The sequence below is a fragment of the Ochotona curzoniae genome, unplaced genomic scaffold (genome assembly GCF_017591425.1).
Source record: "Ochotona curzoniae isolate NIBS_2020 unplaced genomic scaffold, NIBS_Ocur_1.0 contig_3498, whole genome shotgun sequence".
In the NCBI taxonomy this organism is placed as follows: Eukaryota; Metazoa; Chordata; class Mammalia; order Lagomorpha; family Ochotonidae; genus Ochotona; species Ochotona curzoniae.
Window position 1 is genome coordinate 12,812,084 of NW_024465885.1, and position 21,299 is coordinate 12,833,382.

The 21,299-nt window shown below is 42.3% G+C and overlaps 1 protein-coding gene across 1 annotated transcript in view; it reads left to right on the forward strand.

Annotated features, from left to right (window-relative positions):
• The first annotated feature begins 7,264 nt into the window (after positions 1-7,264).
• Positions 7,265-21,299, forward strand: part of TOMM70 (translocase of outer mitochondrial membrane 70) — a 33,336-nt gene continuing 19,301 nt past the window's right edge. Inside the window, exons 1-3 of the mRNA XM_040980572.1 lie at positions 7,265-7,835; positions 18,638-18,811; positions 20,327-20,453. Of these exons, the coding sequence (XP_040836506.1) occupies positions 7,509-7,835; positions 18,638-18,811; positions 20,327-20,453 (628 nt within the window). The 5' untranslated portion in view covers positions 7,265-7,508. The remainder of the gene's footprint in view (positions 7,836-18,637; positions 18,812-20,326; positions 20,454-21,299) is intronic.

Consider the following 21,299-nt stretch of genomic DNA (forward strand, 5'->3'; position numbering starts at 1 on the left):
ATGTTCTCTTTGCATAGTTGCATCAGAAATTGAGGAGACCCAGACCTAAATCACACACTCCAAGGTCAGACCACAAATCCTTGTGATTTTCCCTGAGGCCAGAATTTGAGCCCAGCAGTCCGGTTGGGGAGACCCTCAAGAAATCTCACCTGCAAAGTCCTCAAACCTGACTCTTGTGTGTGCCAGCTTACGCAGGGTCAGGTTTAGTTTGCCTTCTGCACCAGGCAACAGACACACCAGTGGATGCAGCTGCTGGGTTAGTCCCACCTCCAGCCCCATCTCTCACACACTGATGGGTGCTGTAGCCTAGCTGGGGCAACTCTAGATAACCCCCTCCAGGTCTTCAAAAAGTGGACAAGGTGCTTACTCCCACACAGAAGCTCTTTAGCAAGACTGAAGCACTGACCACAACCCTCTGAGTTTCTAGCTTTATTATGAGAACAGCAGTACAAACTACTGATTCCATCCTTCTGATGGTTTTTCTGGTTTATCTTCAGCAGGCTGGAGAGGCTCTGCCTCTGCTCCCCAGTTCATACAAGACTCCATCTTGACAAATACACTGGCTATTCTTCCCATGGGATCCCCCTCCTGACTTGCTGTGGCAGGAGGCTTCTCACTTAAATAAATCTTGCCTTACTCCCTGTCCCTGTCTACACAGAGATTCTTCTACAGGAGCCAAGAATTGAGATCACCTCCATTCCCTTTACAATGCCTAAAAGTAAAGTTAGGAAAACACAGCCCACACTCTTATAGATCCACTGCTAGTAACAACACTTCCTACCATAAGGACAGCGTAACTACATGAATTACAAAACTCCCTTTGGGTATGAATGCTCCACTGCAGGTCATTTATTGTTGGGTTAGCACATTTCTACAAACCAGAAAAGGAGCCCCTTTCTCCAGGCAGACACCAGGCTGTTTTGGGCAAAGGTGGGCTAGATCTCAGTCCCTGCAAGCCCAGTACCCTGCGAGGAAATAATGAGCATAATAGAATATCTTTATAAAGTTTAAGGCAGCATTTTTTTAAAATTTTCAAATGACAAATTCTTGTGGGTAGCAATGGGCTAAGTGATTATGAAGACAAGATCTTACAAACCCACGTGAGTGGGCAAAAAGGTCACAAATGAGCATATAAAGCACACACAGCAGCTGTCAGTCACAGTAAGAAGGGGGACTAAGATTACTATAGAAAGTACAATGCAGAGGCTTCTTCTGACAGCAAGAGAGAACAACCACTTGATTAAATCATGACATTCTTGAGAAACAACCAAGTACCACCCACTCAACTGATGCTTTGACAGAAGTTGAATAAGTTAAAAAATCATCAAGGTTGGGAGAAAAAACAGCAGTTCAGAAGAAACAAGGGCTTTCCAATCTCCTAAGTGGGGCACAAATCACAAACCATCTGAGAGTCGGTCTCCTGCAGTTGCCACCATTAGAAATCATCTTCCCGGGCCCGGCGCAGTGGCGCACTGGTTAAGGTCCTTGCCTTGCACGCCCGGGATCCCATATGGGCGCAGGTTCTATCCCCGGCAGCCTGCTTCCTTTCCAGCTCCCTGCCTGTGGCCTGGGAAAGCAGTCGAGGACAGCCCAAAGCTTTGGGACCCTGTACCCGCGTGGGAGACCCGGAAGAGGCTCCTGGCTTCGGATCGGCATAGCATTGGCCGTTGCAGCTCACTTGGGGAGTGAATCATTGGACGGAAGATCTTCCTCTCTGTCTCTCCTCTCTGTATATCCGCCTTTCCAATAAAAAAATAATAAAAATAAATCTTTAAAAAAAGAAATCATCTTCCCATCATAGCCACTTGTTTTCCCCAATTCCTCATCACCATTTTAAGACAGGAAGACACTTCACTGAACATCTGTTATGTGTTACATGTACCTTTAGGTGTTTTCAAAGATAGGAGAGTAGTACAATGGCATGAAAAAGAAAAATAGAAAAAAAGATATTGCAAAGAAGTTAATTTTGTTGAGGACTTTACAGCTAGTTTTGTTGAGTGATTATGCATGTATATATTAGTATAATTACTTATGTTTGAGTAGGTAGAGTTAAAAAATGTCTAAAAAGGCCTAAGGTTCATACATGGGCAATCAACAAGGTAACAGCACTATTCTTAGAAGATTACACAGAAAAAATACACAGGAAAGATGATGAAATATATTTTGACAAAATGAAGTATCCAAGCAAAGCTGTTCAGTAAGAGCTAGAGGTAAAGAGAGAAGTCATACCAAGAAAAATTTATAGACTCCTAGGCCAGGTCAGTTCACCCTCCAGCACATGTGAGACGGGCTGGGAGCACGTTGGATTAGGCTGCTACACACACTAGCATATAAGAGCCAGAGCTAGGAGCAGGTTTGGTAGGGGGAGCCCTGAGGGTCTCCTAGGACTAGACTGATGCACCCTCTGGTGTGCAGGAGAGCTGGGGCAGTGGGCAGACCAGACAGTGAGGTATGGTGGGGTGGGATTTTTTTAGTCTCATGATTGCCTCAGACTAACAGGAATCCTGATCTCAAGAAACAAAACCCATGGATGTGTGGTCTGGTCTTGGAGAACATGTTGCATGGTTGGAAATAAACCAGTGAATAGGACTCTATCTTCATCTTGCTACCTCTCAAATTAAATACATAAATTACATATATATATTTATATATATATATGTGTGTATATATCATCTACAGAGAGATCCAACACCTGATACAATGACATTAGGTTTAGTTATAATGGAGTGACAAAGAAGTCAAACGTTTATGAATTCTTATGCTTGAGGTTCTATGCATTGCTGGTCAATATAGTTGTCATTAGTCACACAAAATTAGTTAGATAACTGAAAAAATTCATTTAATAACATTCAATACACTTCAATAGCTACATATATAGTGTCTACCATATCAGAAATTATTGATATGTCTAACACCACAAAAAGTTCTTTTGGACAACATCAATCCAGAGATTGGTCAGAGAAAGGAATTAGCAGTAAAATCTAGTCTCCTGAAAATGGCAGGAGCAACCAGTGATAATCAGATAAAAGCATATGAAAGCCAAAGATTCAGGGACGTCTAAGGCAGTTTTAGACTATAAAGAAACAAAATTACAATAGTATTTTGGTTGAAATGAATAGTAAGTAGAGGCAATAGGTACTTTTCTTCACTAGTAATTTCTGGTGATAAAAAACAAAATGAACTAAGAGACTGAGTTTCAAAAAGAGTAAGAGTTGTTAGGCATGAGAATCTGCTTAAAATAAGCAGGTATGCTTGACTGGAAGGTTTGGACATCCATCAAGCAGTTATTCATCAACTTTATCAATCTGAAAGGCTTTCACGTAGCGATGACAATGGAAGTGATAGCAAGGTAGCCTTGCTCCTGAAAGGCCCCAGGTGGCTCACCACTCACCCCCACCCCTGCAGCAGGCCTCAGGAAGGTACTAGACTCACTGGAAGCTGGAAAGGAAATTCTAGAGCTTACTATACATTTCCAAGGTCAAAGAAAATGAGGCCACTTTAAATGACATAATGGAAGTGGTTTAGAACTAATGTGGAAATGAACACTCAATATTTTGCAGAGAACTGCCCTCAGAGAACAGAGCAAGACAGGTGGAAGGAGACAGAGTAAAGAGGAGAAGGAGAAAAGGGAGGAGGAGGAGAAAGAGGGGAAGGAAACAGAGTTACCTGCAGTCACATACACACAACTTCATGCTATTAAGATCCAAGTCTTCAAAATCAAGACTTTCAAACCCAAAATGTTCTACCTCATTCATTTGCTTCCTAAAATACAGAGTGAAGAAAAGTTACCTCTATTACATTCTATTACTCTAAGAAAAATGTGCTCAAATTTTAAGTAGTTTCTTCTTAAAACAAAAAAAGTATATATTATATATATATTATACTTCTTTATCAGAAAGACATACAGAGAGGAGGACAGAGAAGACGATCTCTGTACAATGATTCACTTGCCAAGCAGCCACAAAGGCCGGAGCTGTACTGATCTGAAGCCAGGAGCCCGAGTTTCTCACATGGGTGCAGGGTCCCAAGGCTTTAGGCCATCCTCAATTACTTTCCCTGGTTACAAGCAGGGAGCTGGATGGGAAGTGGGACCACCAGCATTAGAACCAGTGCCCAAATGGGATCCTGGCACATGCAAGGCAAGGACTTTAGCCGCCAGGCTACTGTGCCGGGGCCCAAGAAACAGTTTCTTACTGTTTCTCTTTAACTAAGCAATAAATGTCTACTGCTGTGTACCAAACATCAAAAAGACTAAGTAGAATTGAGTTGTATCTCTACCATAACCTGAAAGGTGTGTATATTTTCAGTGTTGGACACCTTATACGTATTTTTTGGGTAAGGAAGGTCACAAAGCCAGCAACAATTTAAATTCTGCTCTATGCTACAATCAATGAAAAAACAGAAGAGGAAAATAGCAGAAAAGAGACAAATAGCCTAGAGAATGAAATTAAGATGCTTACGAAACTATAAAAGCAACAGGAAAAAAATTTATTTACTGATGCTAATCTTAAAATTATAATTTGCAAAAATTAGTGATTACCTGTGGTTATAAAGTCCACAATTCATATAGGAGTATCTGGGGTGGATACCTGAATTTGACTGCCGATTTCAGCTTCTTGCCAGTGTACATACTGGAAGCCATTAGTGATGGCCAAGTGGTTGGATCCCTGCCAGCTGTGCTGGGGGACTTGGTTTGAATTCTTAGTTTCTGGGCTTATCCTGGCCCAGCCCCTGCCATGATGGGTATCTGGGGAGGGAACTACAACACTGGCGTACTATTTTTTCTCATACATATATATTTTTAAAATGCAAAAGATTGGCCATTAGCTTAAAAAAAGAAAACAAAAATTACCACCACACAATTCTTTAGATAATATCTTTTTTTAAATTTTAAGCAGTTTTAACACTGTCTTTGGAAAGAGAAACTTTGCGTATTAGAACACGGATTGATTGAAGTTGTTTTTCACAGTCCATTTGTCGTACCTTTTGGAATTTAAACAATCTATTCCAATAAATAAGTACAAGTCACAAAAGTAAATGTTTTAGCTCCTACCAAGAGTTCACAACTATTAGTATCAATTCTTTTCAAAGATTTTTACTTGAAAGACAAATTTTACAGAGAGGATAGAGGTCTTTTACCAGCTGGTTCATTCCCCAGATGGCCACAAGGGCCGGAGCAGAGCTGATCCAAAGCTAGGAGCCAGGAGCCAGGAACCTCTTCAGGTATCACATGTGGGTACAAGGTCCCAAGGTTTTGGATCACTCTCCACAGCTTTCCTAGGTTAGAAGCAGAGAGCTGGATGGCAACTGCAGTAGCTGGGATCCATGACAGTGCCTCTATGTGGTGCCAGTGTCACAGGGCAAGGGATAAGTGTGCTGTATCACTGTGCCAATCCCGGCATTCACAATTCTAATTCAGTCTGCAAGGGCCAGCACTGTGGCATCGCAGGTAAGGCTGCCTCACCAGTGGTGCTAGCCTCCTATATGAGCACTGATTTGAGTGTCAACTGCTCTGCTTCCTATCCAGCTGCCTTCTGGATTTGCCTGGGAAGGCAACAGAAGATGGTGCATGGGTTTGGACCCCTGCATCCATGTGGGAGAGGTCCTGGTTGCTGGCTTTGGTCCAGCTTCAGCCATCGCAGCACTTGGGGAGTGAACCAGGAAATGGAAGATCTTTGAACTTCTCTCTGTAGCTCAAACAAATCTTTAAAAGAACAGGCTGCAGAAAATTAAATCTCAGTAAAGGAAAATCTTCTTTGCTCTGAAAAGGGAAAGCGAAGATTATATGCAAAGGCTTGCTGGGGTTGTGGGCTCAGGAGAAATTGGATGCCTACAGTAACGGCAATATGATGGATTCCATCTGCTATCATTTTGTCGCCCTCCTCTCCAATTTTTGGTGTTTCAAGGAATCCAATTGTCTGAAAGCAATTTACTAATAACCTGAGTGAACCAACAGGAAAGCACTAATCCACAATCTTTCAATTTAGGCCATTGTTTTAATCAGTCCATTTGCATGCTGCTTAATAATCTCCTTTTAATCATTATATAGTGCTGTGGTGATGACAATCCTATTACATGCAAAATGAAATGATTTTTTAATGTCATGGTCTGCAAATTAGTGTACGTGGGGATTTTGATTCTCTTGTGCTTGAAATGCAGAGCAAAAGGGATCTTCCATCCTCTGCTTCACTCCCAAATGCCCAAAACAGCTTGGGCTGGGCCAGGTGAAGCCAAGGTCTCTTAAGTGGGGGTAAGGGGCAAGGATCCAAGAACAGAAGCGATCACCTCCTGAAACACAGGATGCCCATCAGCAGGAAGCTGACCTGGAACTGGAGGTAGAGCAGAACCAGTACTTGCAACACACGAGGTCAGAGTTCCAGGCAGTAACTGGGGCTCCACACAGCACGTTCCTGGTTTTCTATTAGTACTATCTGCCTTCCTGAAAATAGTGTCAATTGCAAACCATGCCCTGAATGGGCTGCTTTTGTATTTTCAGAGCTCTGGTACACAGCATGAGAAAAATATCTGACAAAGGTATCACAGAGATGAAGACTATGAAATTATGCTTAGGTAATGAGGTGAGCAGGTAGAGAGCGCTGTTCTAGAAGTATTGGTATCTGGATCTAAGAAAGGCCCAAAGTCTCCAGGGAGCTGAGCTATCAGACCAAATGCCAATTCAAGACCCACGGACACAAAGGCGAGCAGAACCACGGGGGGCTTTCTCACGTCCACCCATCCAATTCGAGCACCTTCTCACAACACAGACGTCACTACTTCCATAGTATACATGGTGAGCCCCTGGGATCCAACCTAGATGGGCCTGTTTCCACCTAGTCTTTCTGCCACCTGCTGTGGATCCAACAACCTCAAATCCGTCCAAGCCACGACCTGGCCATGGCCTCAGCCTGGAGCTCCTTCCTCACACACGCTTACGGGCGCTCCCAATCCGTCGGTTTCTCCGGCTCGCGGACAACACTCGGAGCTAACGGCCGCTCCAACCCACCACAAACAACGTGGCGTTAACGGACACTGTCCCAGTGCGCCAACAGACGGGGCGGCTCGGCCCACAGTGCGCCCAGCGCTCCGCCCGCCCCTCGCAGCACCCCGAGCTTTTCCTTGTCTTGGTCGCCCACGCGTCCCCCAGCCCACGACACTCGCGCCCCCTGCGCTTTGCTGGGCAGCAGGGCCACCTGTCCGCTCCCGGAGCTAGAGGACATGGGCTGCAGCCCACAAGTGAGTCTCTTCCACCGGCGACTGCGGGGAGACACCCGGAAGTGGTTCTCCTCATCCGCTTCCTCTGCAGTTGAGAGGGGAGGAGGCGGACGGTTAGACCGACCCGGCATGCCCCGGGCTTCCGGTGACCTCTGGCCTCTCTGTCGTCCGCTCCGGCTGATCGGCGTGCTCGCTCTTGCCCGCTCTTCCTCCCTCCCTGCGGTGCTCCTTCGCACGCTGACGGCCGGCCGGGGCGCCCAGGCCCGGCGGAGAGGCGGTGGCGGAGGACACGCGTCATGGCCGCCTCTAAACCTGTGGAGGCGGCGGTGGCCGCAGCGGCGGCTGCCCCGGGCTCCGGCAGCGGGGTGGGCGGCGGCGGGACGGCGGGCCCGGGCGCCGGGGGCCTGCCGCGATGGCAGCTGGCGCTGGCGGTCGGGGCGCCGCTGCTGCTGGGGGCCGGGGCCATGTACCTGTGGAGCCGGCAGAGGCGGCGCCGGGAGGCCGGGGGCCGGGGCGACGCCGGCAGCCTGAAGGGACGCAGCGAACGGAAGACCCCGGAGGGCAGAGCCAGCCCGGGGCTGGGCAGCGGGCACGCGGAGGGCCCCGGTGCCCACCTGGAGATGGTGAGCAGAGGGCGGGTTTCGGGCGGGGATGCAGTGTGGCCCGAGGGGACGGCTTGGAGGTCTTCCGAGACACTCTGCTTTTTTGCATTCCGAAACGGCTACTGCTTTTCGGTGACACAGCATTTATCCTTGGTGTTGTAGGTACAAATGGGAGGAGTGCATTAGCAAGCCAGGGGTTACCTTATCGCGTGGTTCAGCGGTAGTGATATGAATGACTTTTGTGGTTTCCAGAGACCTAAAACGTAATGGGAAAAGGCGCTTTTGATAATGAGCCACTCCCCTTGCTGAAGCTGTTACTCCCCCCCCCCCCCCGCCCACCCCGGGGTCCCGGGCAACAGCTGGTTGATTGACAGAAGTAAAAAAAAAAAACCTGATTAGATGGTCTTGTACGTATATGTGCACAGAAGCGTACTAAAGAGTAAATGGTGGGCTCAGTGGTACATTTTGGGTTTTTGGTTTTTCCTTTCCTTCTCTTTGAATGAATTCCTAAACTTTTCGGCTGGAAGCTTCCTAGGCACATCAGTTTCACAGCCTGCCACCTCTGCCGCAAGTTCGCTGCAGCGGGGCCGGCGTCTGTGCTAAAGTGCTTCATGTCGGTGCACTGAGCTGACTCTTAAATCCTTTTGGTATCTGACAGCTGTGCAGAGTTGGCCTGGCTGCATTTAACAGTACTGGGATGAGTGGGAGGAGGATTTTCTCTGGTTCGGAGTTGTGCCGTGGTGGTGCCAGAGGAACTCAGAATTCACAGCAGGCTGGAGTGAAATAGTTCCCAGGTATATACCTATGTGATTTTACACACATGCAAGTTTATGTACACCTGTACACATGGCAAGTCATTTCCATTTTACACTTTCTGTAGTGAAAACAGATTTTTACCAAGTAGTCAGATAAGTTTCAAAGGAAGCTTTGACGTTGGGATGAAGCGCTAAGGTTTGGTTCCTGCAGTGTGAGGCTACACATCACTGATGCACCCAATGCCTACTGCACCTTTTTTTTTCTTTTGAAATATAAGTTGTATAACAGTATGATGGAAGAATCCCTGAAATCTGAGAACTAGGAAATATAAGATTTGTTATGTTTTGTTAGAATTTATTTGTTTGAAAGGCACCGTTCAAGCGAAAGGGATAGCCCCCCAAATGGCTACAATCGTCGGGGCTATGCCAGCCTGCAGCCAGGAGCTTCTGGGTCGCCCCCATGGGTGCAGGGTCACTTGGGCCATCTTCCGCTGATTTCCCATGCACGTTAGCAGGAAGCTAGAACAGAAGTAGAGCAGCCAGGACTTAAAACCAAATCGGACAGCACCATTGTCAGTGCTGGCTTTACCTGCTGTGCCACAGCAGCATCCCCACGGTATAAGCCTCCTGTTGGGCCCTCAGTTTTTTTCTTGGTGATCTTAATCTTAAGTTCAGTCTCACTAGATATGACCATTCACTTAATAGTATTTCATCTAGTACTAAAAATTGATGATTCTGAGTGATACTAATAAGAATGGCCAAGAGGATTTTTGAGTGATTTATCATTTGTTTGATCTTTTCTGGTTTCGTTTGCTTTTTTAACTATGAAAGAGTAGGAGATGAATGAGGGATATTCTTAGTTCCATAGCAATTGTTAATTATGATCTTTATATGTGAAACTAATTTTTAATATTTAACTGCAGCTTCAGTCGCTCTGCCCTATCCCGGGGACTCTGACTTTGGTATTTGATAGCATTTAGAAAATTCCCTTTCAGATTTTAGATTTTCTTAAGTCTCTACAGTTTTTTTTTTTCTTTTTTTTAGCATTTTCTTTTAAGGATTATTTTTATTGAAATGGCAGATCACTTTTCTTTTTGTAATGCAGAGGAGTAGAGACAAAAAGATCTTCCATCTGCTGGTTCACTCCCCAGATGGCCACAACACTAGGAGTTGAACTGATGCAGATACAGGAGTTTCTTTCAGATGGACGTGGATACAGGGTCCCAAGGCATTGGGCCAGTCTCTACTGCTTTCCAGGCCATAGGCAGGGAGTTGAATGAGAAGTGGAGCAGCCGGGACAACAGACCGGTGCCTATTTGGGATCCTGGTGCTTGCAAGGTAAGGATTTAGCCAATTCAGCCAACGCACCAGGTCCAAGAAAGCAATTTTTAGATTTCATGGTGTTTGGTAATTGTTTGATATTGTAATGATTAATGCTCACTATTGTTAAAAACTAAAATTGAATTCTTTATGAAACATCAACTGCTTTAAAATTTATGATTTTAGACCTGCAATAAAACTAGACAGAACCCTTGGACATACCATTGTTTGCATTGTAGAAATAGCTCCATATTCAGAAAAGTGCCTTTTCGTTGGTGACCTCAGTGAGTTTTACATCTGGGGAATTATTTGTTTGGTTTGAACTAGCAGAATCCTCACGCTCTTTTTCCACCCTAGCAATAGCTGTACATTTTTTTTTTTTAATTTAGAAAGATTTATTTAGAGAAAGAGTTCAAGAGGGAGAGAATTCCATCTACTGGTTCGCTCCCCAGATGGCCAAATCAGAAGTCAGGAACTTCATCTGTGCGTGCCATGTGAGTGTTGGGCATGAGCAGATGAGCTATCTGCTGCTGTTTTTCCAGGCATGATCACTGGGGCCTGGATCAAAAGTAGGACAGCTGGGACTTAAACTGGTGCTCCCAGGCCCGGCGTTACAGCGTAGTGGTTGAAGTCCTCTCCTTGCACTCGCCAGGATACGATACTGGCGCCGGTTCTAATCCTGCGGCCCTGCTTCCTATCCAGTTCCCTGCTTGTGGCCCGGGAAAGCAGTCGAGGATGACCCTGTACCTGTGTGGGAGAACCGGAAGAGCTCATAGCTTTGGATCGGCGTACCGGCTGTAGCGGTCACTTGGGGAGTGAATTAATGGATGAAAGAACTTCCTTTCTGTCTCTCCTCCTCTCTGTGTATCTGCCTTTCCAATAAAAATAATCTTAAAAAAAAAAACTGGTGCTCCAGTGGGCTGCTGGCATCACAGGCAGCTCTTAACCCACTGTGTCACAGCACTGGCCCCAAAAGCTACAATTTTTAAGGGAATGACAGATTGGGTAACTGTTGTCTGTTTTGTCAGCAAATAGAATGAGAAGCCATTTTTTTTAAGTCTATTTATTCATGTTTGCCTTGATGTAGAATCAACAGAGTTACTGGATTTCTGTTTATTATTATTTCTGTTATTCTGTTTATTGAAATTTTCATGTGCATTGTGCAAGTGTCCAGTTTTTTTTCGTTCTAGTATGGCAAAAACCTGTAAAACACTTGTAAAAGGGATTCATGTTTGTTTTAATTAGTGGGGATTGTTAGGTATCACGAAAGGAAGGCATGTAATTACAGTTGATGGCATATGCTATTGAGATATTTAAAATATTAAATGCTTAAAATACTAAAAGTCATACTCTCATTCTGAGCCATTAAAATCTTACAAGATATTATTTTGTCTCAGCAATTTTTTTTATTTACTTTTTATTGGAAAGTCCAATTTACACAGAGAAGGAGAAACGGAGAAAGATCTTCCACCCGCTGGTTCACTCCCCAGGTGACCTCAATGGCTGTGCCGATTTACTCCCCAGATGGCCTTAATGGCTGGGATAGGGCAAGGCCCAGCCCTAGAGCCAGAAGCCTCTTCCAGGTCTCCCATATGGATAATGGGGGTTCAAGCACTTGGACCGTCCTCCACCACTTCCCTCATACCATTAGCAGGGAGCTGGATCAGAGGAAGATCTGCTGGAACTCCAATTGATGCCCATATGGGATGCCCCACACAGCAGGTATCAGCCTAACCCACTGCCCTGGTCCGCTGATTTTTTCTTTTTTAGGATTTATTTATTTATTGGAAAGTCACATATACAGAGAGGAGGAGAGACAGAGAGGAAGATCTTCAGTCCAATGATTCACTCCCCAAGTGACCGCAACGGCTGATGCTATGCCAATCCAAAGCCAGGATCCAGGAACTTCTTCCGGGTATCCCATGCGGATGCAGGGTCCCAAGGCTTTGGGCCGTCCTTGACTGCTTTTCCAGGCCACAAGCAGGGAGCTGGATGGGAAGTGGAGCTGCTGGGATTAGAACCGGTGCCCATATGGGATCCCTGGCGTTCAGGGCGAGGACTTTAGCCGCTAGGCCACACTGCCGGGCCCAGACCCCTAATTTTTTTTTATCAGTGTTACCAGGGACTCTCAAAAATTTTCAATTCCCTTTTTTCCCCCTTTTTGTTGTTGTTGTTGTTGTTAAAAGATAATTACTTTGAAAGGCCAGGTGCCAGAGTAAGACAGACATTACTTGAAAGAGAGATTGGTCAACCAGTCTTCAATTGGCTGATTCACTTCCCAGATTACTTCAGTTGCTGCAGGTGGGTCATGCTGAAGGCAGGTACTCAGAACTGTGTCTCCCAGGTGGGTGGCAGGAGCGTTGGCACTTGAGCCTTCCTCTGCTGCCTTCCAGTTGCATTGGCAGGGAGCTGGATGGGAAGTGGAAATGTCTGGACTGGAGCCAGCACTTCTGTGTAGGAGAGGGGTGTTAACGATGGCAGCCTAGCTTGGTGCTCCACAGCTGCTGCCCCTGGGTGTCGATGTGTACAGGTTCAGGACAGGAGATAGGAGAGGACTTTCCTTTTGTCTTAGATCGCTTTCTTAGGGATTTTGCTTATCTGGGTTTAATTCTTATAAAAGTAACAATTGGTCAGTAGCTACTGACATTTGTATCTCTTGCAGTAAGTGTTCCAAGAGCTGTTTGCTACTTCTGTAAAGCTGAAATTTGTATCTAAAACATTACTTTCTAATCTGGGAGAATAAAACTGAAAGAAACAGTATCAAACTACCTTACCTACTGACCTCAGGCCCTGGAGTGAGTAGTGAACAGAGCAGTGACAGTTAAGTCTGGGTTGTTTGCTTTCACTTCCGGAGGATGAGTTTGACTTTAATGATTCATATTCTGCATGATTCTTAATTGTAAACCAACTGTGTCATTCATGTAGTATAGCCACAAATTTAATTTTTTTTAATTTGGGTTAGGGTTTTTCTTTTTTTGAGAGTAAAGAGGTCTTCCATCTAGCAGTTCACTCCCCAAAGGGCCACAATGGCTGGGATTGGGCCAGTCCAAAGGCAGGAGTCCAGACATCATCTGAGTCTCCTGTGAAAATAAAGGGACCCAAACACTTGAGCTATCACCTGCTGCCTCCCATGGTATTGATTGATAGAAAGCTAAAATTGCAAGTAGAGCTGGCACTTCAACCCAAGCACAGGATGTAGACTTCTCAGGTGGTATCTTCATTGCCACGTTTTTTTGTTCTAAAATCTATCAGGGAAAATAAGTAGCTTTTCTGTACTTTGCCTATTGTATTGTCTTTTGTTCTCTGTTTTTTATTGATGAAGTGAAACAGTCAGTCAGGAAGTAATAGGATGGGGAGTGAGTAGAAAGGACAAGAGGATATTAGCTGAAGTAATGCTATAGGCAAATAGAAGGTGCTATCTTTTTGGAAACTGTTGAATTTGATTAAATGCAGACAAATGACTATTTGAAAGATTCAGGTGATTCTTTCTAGTTGTTTGGAGTTTGCTAAAATGAAAATAAGAAATGTGCATTGTTTTAAGGAGAATCCTTGTATACATAACTCTCCAGGTTCCTCTCTGTTCTTTAGCGGTCCTGGCTTTGACTGCATCTCTTTATATTTTCCTGATATCATTAATGGTTTTCTTGGAGTTCATTGCTTATTTATCCAATGAAACATGGTTGTTTATTTTGTCCAGAAAATATTTTTGTTTAGCCTGTAACTTTTAAAATACTAAGTAAATTTGAGACACAGTTATTGTCAACTGTGCCAGTTATATGCATTTAATATGCTACATTGTTTTCAACCTAAACCATTCCTATTGGAGTTGGGGTGTTAAGATTCTCAGTGACTTAGGAGCATTGAAATCTTCAAGAAATTGAAAGCAGTATTTTCCTTTCATTTCTGTTTAATTTGTAAGGTACTAGAATTTATTTTAAAAGTTTATCAGAACCGGAAACTTATGATTATCCAGTTGTGGGTGCAGCACATTGGCCTAGTGGCTGAAGTCCTTGCCTTGCATGCAGCAGGATCCCATATGGACGCTGGTTTGTGTCCTGGCTGCTCCACTTCCCATCCAGCTCCCTTTTGGCCTGGGAAAGCAGTAGAAGTTGGCCCAAAGCCTTGGGAGACCCAGAAGGAACTCAGGCTCCTGACTTTGGATTAGCTCAGCTCTGACCTGTGTGGTCGCTTGGGGAATGAACCAGTGGACAGAAGATCTTTGTCTTGTAAATCTGACATTTGCATAAATAAATCTTGTGCTGTGATACTTTTCAATGGTATTTTGGTTGATTTGGGATTTTTTGTTAACATTTGACTTCTTTATCTTTGACATCTTTATATGTCATTTTGTTTCAGGATATGCTGTATTGGCAGCAGGTGCATTTTTTAGTTTAAACAATTTGAAAATCTCTGTTTTTAATATTGGGATCTAAACTATTCACTCCTTTCTTGGTTTTGACATGCTTGGTGGTAGCTACTGTACTGACTCAGCTTTTTAGTATCTTCCTTTGCCCTCCCTGCTTTTTATTATATTGGTCATTTCTCTTCTTTCAGGGCTTATTTTCGGTGGAGAGAAGTTGTACATTTCTATTTTTATTTTTGTGCTTAGCCTTAAATGGTAACTGTCTGAGTTTAAACCATTTACACTCAGGGTTAATGTAGATTAGTAATATATTCCTGGCATTTAGCAATGGGTTGTTCATTGATTTAGTCTTCTGTTCTTACTTTACTAGGATGTTCTTCACATTTGCCTTTGGTTTTGGTGGATGCTATTCCTCTCCTCTGTCAAGAGAACACCTTGAAGTATCATTTATAGGGCAGGTTTGGAAGGGGCATATTCTTTCACCTTTTCTTTACTATGAAAGAATTTTATTTCATTTTCAAAGACAAAGGAAAGCTTTCCTGGGCCCATTATTCTGGGCTGACAACATTTTGCTTTTAGAAACTGAAATATGTCACTCCATTCACTTCTGGCCTGTAAGAGGTCAGCTGTGATTTTACTTTGCATTGCTCTATATGTCAATTGATTTTCTTTTCACATGTACATTTAAGGAAAAAGTTCGATTGAAAAGAGCTTGATTATCATGTGTCATGGTGAAGATCACTTTTGGTGAACCCTGTTAGGAGTTCTGTGCCCCTCCTAGATGTCGTTTCCCAATTTGTTCTCCAGATTAGGGAAGTTTTCATTAATTATTTCATTAATTATATTTTTAAACCCAGATTCTCTTTCTGTACCTTCTAGGGCTTCCATAACTCTCATCTTTAGCCTTTTAATGGTGTCTCTTAATTCTTAAATACTTTTTTTAGCTTGACCCAGCTCTGCTTTCCATTTTTATTGTGTCCTGATTGTGACCAGAAATATTTTCCATTTCTGAAATTCTTTCTTCTGCCTCCTTCATTCTATTATTGAAACTTTCCACTGCATTTTAAGATTTATTTATTTTTATTGGAAAGGCAGATGTACAGAGAGGAGGAGAGACAGAGAGGAAGATCTTCCATCCGATGATTCACTCCCTAAGTGGCCGTAATGGCTGGGTGCTGAGCCAGTCCCTGAAGCCAGGAACCAGGAACTTCTTTCGAGGTCTCCCACACGGGTGCAGGGTCTCAAGGCTTTGGGCCATCCTCGACTGCCTTCCCAGGCCACAAGTAGGGAGCTGGATGGGAAATGGAGCTGCCGGGATCAGAATTGGCACCCATATGGGATCCTGGCGTGTTCAAGGCGAGGATCTTAACCACTATGCTATCAGGCTGGGCCTGGTGGTTCTGATTTTGCAGGAACCTGCTGGCTGTTAGGTTTGAGGGCCACACGGACCTATTTTGAATCATAAGATGTCAGAGTCGGTATTATTTTCAGTGTGGAACCAATGCAATGCACTGAGTTAAGTGAGTTTGCTCCCTGCATTCTCAAAGCCTTTGCCACACTATGCAAAATGGATACTAATATGCCACTTTCAGAGTTCTTGATCTGCTGGCTGTTTTGTCTAGGTGCTACCTGGACCGATTTTGGGTAGAACCTATAGGATATCAGGCCATTGCAATTCACTGAGTCTGAAATGAGCTCATTCCCAGCTTGGTACATGCACAGTCCCATCCCATAGCCTTTGCCTCCCTACACAAGATGGCTCCTGGTTCGGCTCTACTGGGGTTTGGGCTGTGAAATCCACCCTGTTCCCATACCACCTGTTTGAAATCTGCTGTTCTGTCTTTGCTACTTGTCAAACAAAGCAGCAGAACAGGCAGTTCTTTGTCTGGGTTCACCTCCCGAGTTCCTAGTTAACTCCCTTTCCCACCTGGTTGCTGGTGGAGTTCTGGCTGCTGGTGCACTTCAGATCACTGCTGGTGGAATGCTGCTGGGATGTCTGATCACTACAACACCACACTGTTGTCTCACCACTGCTTTCCTGCGTCCATCAGTCTCGAGGTGCCCCTCTGCCGGCAGTCTGTCCTCTCCTGTTTCCTGGAATGTGCCCTCTCTGCTTCATGTTTCTTCATCTGTTTAAACAAGTCCTCACCCTATTCCGCTATCTTGATTCTGCTTCACAGTCTAGTTACCAAGTTAATTTTGTTTTTTATCATCTTTCAAGATTTAATTAATGTGCTTTTAAAAACAACTTTATTTTTGAAAATCCCACAAGAGAGCTGACTTTCAGTTTTTTGATGTTAAATTTGGATGTATCTGTTATTAGTTGATTTTGCTTTTGTAAGCAGTTTTTTAAAATTAATTAATTAGGCAGAGAGAAAGCACTTTCCTTTATTGCTGGTTTAATCTGTAAATGCCTGCAATATTTGGGAGAGCTGAGCAGAGAGAATGAAACCAGAACCAAAAACTTCATTTTTTTAAAATAAATTATATTTGAGGGGCGGAGAGACAAATTTATCTTCAAATAAAATATTTGAATGACACAGAAAGAGTGAAAGTGTTCATTCCCATGTGCTAGTTTAGTCCCCAGCTGTGCATAGTAGATGAGTGCTAGAAGCTGGGGATTTAATCCAGGTCACTCAAATGGGTGTTGGGAATGCAGTTCCTGACTGCTGCTCCATTGTGTCTCAGGGTCTACAGTATTAGGAAACTGGATCAGAACCCAGAGCCAGGAATTGAACCCAAGCAGTGCGTGTGCAAAACAGACACTTTAACCACTGGGCTAAAAGCCCACTGTCTTTTATTGTGGCTATTTTGTGCGTGTTTGTCGGTTTTGTCCTGGCATATGTTCATTTTCCTGATACATATCCTTAAAAAGTGTTTCAAGGTTGCTGTTGTATTTCCTGCTTTGGGAAGATAATTAAAGCTGTCAACACATGAAAGATACTTGTTTATTTATTATTTATTAATGCATTGGTGCTTTTGTTGGCTGTTTTCATCCCCCCGCCTAAAATACACATTTATCTTGTTGAAGCCAGATAGTGTAAAGTAACTGTGTATTATGTCAGATTCTTAATTTTCTACAAATCATCTATGCATACTATTTAAAAAGCACTACAGCAATAGTCAGACTAAGGAAAGAAAACAAAAGATAAACAGAAATGGAATGGAAAGAAAGACTGAAATGAGTATGGGTGAGAGGAGCAAATGCAAGAAAAAGTGGCCGTCTTGTCTTTTTTTGTTGTTGTTGTTTTAAATAAGTAGGAGATTCTGAGCTCCAGATCTTTCGATTATCAGTAGGGGCAGCTCCATCTGCTTATATTTTGTCTATGCTCACCTGTTGGACGTATATGAATTGTCTCATACATAGTCCCATATTTATTAAAATCAGACAATGTTGACAGAAAATACCAAGTTTTGTGAAGTACCCTGTACACATTAGACTGGCATAAATTAAACACAGTCATTACATCAAATGCGGCAAGAATCAGAAGTGATACCTTAAAGCACTACAGCTTTTATGGAAAAGTCGGAGTGTTTCTGAAATTTAAAAAGATGAACATTGGGGCCAACATGATGGCATAACAGGTTAAGCATCTTCCTATAGCATTAGCATCCCATATGGGTTCAAGTCCCCAAGACTCCATTTCTGATCAGACTCTCTGTTAATAGCTTGTGAAAGCAGCAGAGGAAGTGTGAGACCCAAAATAAGCTCCCTGACTCCTGGCTTCATGTTGGCTCAGCTCCAACCATTGTGGCTGTTTGGGGAGTAAAACAGCAGATGGAATACCTCTGTATCCTCTTTCTGTAATTTAACCTTCAAAATAAAAGCAAAGTCTTAAAAAGGAAACGTGTACATTGCAATCTTCTATATAAGATACATGATCTAAGTGTTTTTGAAATTTAAAAATGTGAACATTTTAGTAAATTAGTTTTATTTTCTTATTTTAGTTTTAATTTGAAAGCCACAAAACCAGAGAACAAGAGATACTCCATCTGTTGGTTAATGCCCCAAATTCCCCACACAGCCAGGTCCTTGTGTATATGGAAGGGTCTCAACTTCTTAAGTCATCTGTTGCCTCCCAGGTCTGAATTATTAGCAGGGAGCTGGAATCAAGTGGAACTGGAACTCAAAACCAGGCACTCCAGTATGGGATACAAGTATTCAAAGTGACATCTTAACATTACCCCAAACATGCCCTGCATGAGCGTTCTGACACAGCAGTCCTACTACTGAGAATTTGTCCCATGAAGATAACTGTATAAAGCAGCATATTGCAATCATTGTATCTTCGTTTTTCTTTTATGACTTTGTTACATAAATTTTGTAATTGGAGTCTATTCTTAAATGTTGATTAGCATTTAATAATTGTTTCTTTCTATTTTAGAATTCTCTTGATAGAGCCCAAGCAGCAAAGAACAAAGGCAATAAATATTTTAAAGCAGGAAAATATGAACATGCTATTCAGTGCTACACAGAGGCTATTAGCTTGTGTCCTACAGAGAAGAATGTCGACCTTTCCACATTTTATCAGAACAGAGCTGCTGCCTTTGAGCAGTTGGTATGTACACTAGCTTGTGTTTTTCTGTTCCTTTTCTTCTCTATTTGCTTAAAGTTTCAGTTAATGCTAGTCAACACAGATTTTGAAATTTTATGATTTTCATCTTATGTCCTTCATTTACAATACTTTAGAAGCAATTTTATCTCTGCTGATTACATATTTATGCTCCAGAGTTACATGTTATTTTGATTTTTATAAAATGTATAACATTAAATTTTTTTAGTAACTTTGTCCCATTTTTCAACTTTTCTCTCCATATGCAATAGTTGCATATGAAGAGGAGAAAAGGAAAAACTCCCTTGGTGAGTTTCTATTAGATATCTATATGTGAAATAATTTTCCAGTTGCCACTACACCTTGTATAGCCTTTCAGATTATCAAATGCAGATCTGTTTCATTCTTTGTATGGTTACGCAGTAGTTGGCTTACAAAACAGGGAGAGGAGACTATAAATAGAAGCGATAGTGTGTATAATCACTCTGATGCAGAAAAGAGTTAGATTTAAAGGAGTACAAAAGTTCCTAGAGTATAGAGATTAAATTGGAAAGGTAGACAGTGACCAGATCAGGCTAACCCTTGTAGGTATTATTAAAAATTTTGAACTTGATTAGAGCATAGTGGGAAATATTTAAGGGTTACAAGCAAGGTGGGAATATAGTGTCATTGTTCTGGTGAGAATATACTGAAATGAGGAACAAGTGTTGGCGGTGAGAACAAGTAATGATAGTGCAGTAACCCAGGTGAGATAGGAAGAAGCTGATCAGCAGAAGCTACTATTGCGATGAATGTGAAGGGTAAAGTGAAACAAGAATTTTAATACCAGTGAGTGGAGAAGGGTAGATGGAGGAAGGAAGGAGACAGCTGAATTGAGAAATGTCTGTTTTAGGATAGTGATCTGGGCTAAAGAAGTTCATTTTGGAGTTATTTAATACTAGGTATTGCGTAAAACCAGATAATTGATGTGCTCATTTAAGGAGCAAGTTGAGATCTTGAGTAGTCCTGCATGTAGAGATGAGGTAGAAGAACTGAACAAAGGAAATGAGAAGAGCCGCTAGTAAGGCTGGAGGAAATGAGAAGCCTGGTGTCTGGGAACATGACATTAAAGAGCATAGGGAGGTATCTGGAGGGGGAAATTAAAAGATTTCAAAGATGAAAATATAAGAGCAAGTACATGGAGTGATTTCATAGAAAAGATTTCTGAGAGAAAAGCTAACAAAGCACTGACATCCTTGACATGGAGAGGATAAAGATCCAGGCCACTTCCGGGAGAGTAGGCCTTTGATGACAGTGGTGCTTCTTTGGTTTTACAGGAGGGAAGAAAGAGATGGTGAAAGCATATAATTGTAGGTACATTTATAAATTTGGAGGTAAAAGGAATGCCTAAGTGTGTCTGTTGTTTAATTTTCCAAATTTGTTTGCTTATCTTACAGATAAGTATCTTGGATGTCAGCTCTAGCTTGGGAATACTTTTTTGCTGTTTTTAGTGTAACTTTTTGTTAATACTTTAAATTACAGCAAAAATGGAAAGAGGTGGCACAAGATTGTACAAAAGCTGTTGAACTTAATCCCAAATATGTGAAAGCTCTCTTTAGACGTGCAAAAGCCCACGAGAAGCTAGACAATAAGAAGGAATGTTTAGAAGGTGAGAGTATTTTTCTTTTTACATCAGAAAAATTGCTAAAGCTGTGTAGTCATTGATAAACTTATGAAGCTCTGCCTTATGAACATTGATACGGGTATAAAAGTGAAGCTCTTATCCTATTGAGACTGTGTCTTCCAGTTTAAATTGAAATTCATATACTTAAGCATTGGTTCTGCTCTGCCTATGGAATTAAAATTACAATTTGGCATTTATATGCCATACATGCTAACTTGGTAGTTAGCAATTATTGATACAGTTCCATAAATAAAAAGATCATAGTGGTAGTTTCTAAATTTTATCTATTTTTGGTTAATATTCAGTATAAATGTGAAATAACTGAGGCAAATTACTGAAGAAGACATTTGTATTTTAACACTCATATTTGAAAACATCTTTATATCATTTGGAAACTAAGTGTTGTAAAGCATTAAAGTGAATCTGTCATTCTCAATAGATACAATATTTTGTGAACTCTTAATTGACCATCTTTGCTTCCAGAACTAGAACTAGAGCATAAACCACTGACTTCTACATTTCATCTAAGTGACAGAGCTAACCCACAGTGTAATTTTTGTAGTCTACAAGTGCTTTCCATTACACATATATCTGCTTTAAAGTTATTATAATAAGATTTAACCTTTTTTTTTTCCAAAAAAACCAAAACTTAAAAAAAGGGAAAACACTTTTAAAGATCTAAGTTACTAAATGAAAGTGCTTCATAGAGTTTTAGCAAGAGCTGAGGTTTTGTGATAATGTGTATTTTGGTAGTGGGTAGAACTTTTGCTTTAGCAAAGGGAATTCTGAATTTTGAGCTAGACTTCAAAATTACAAGTAGATAGTAATTGG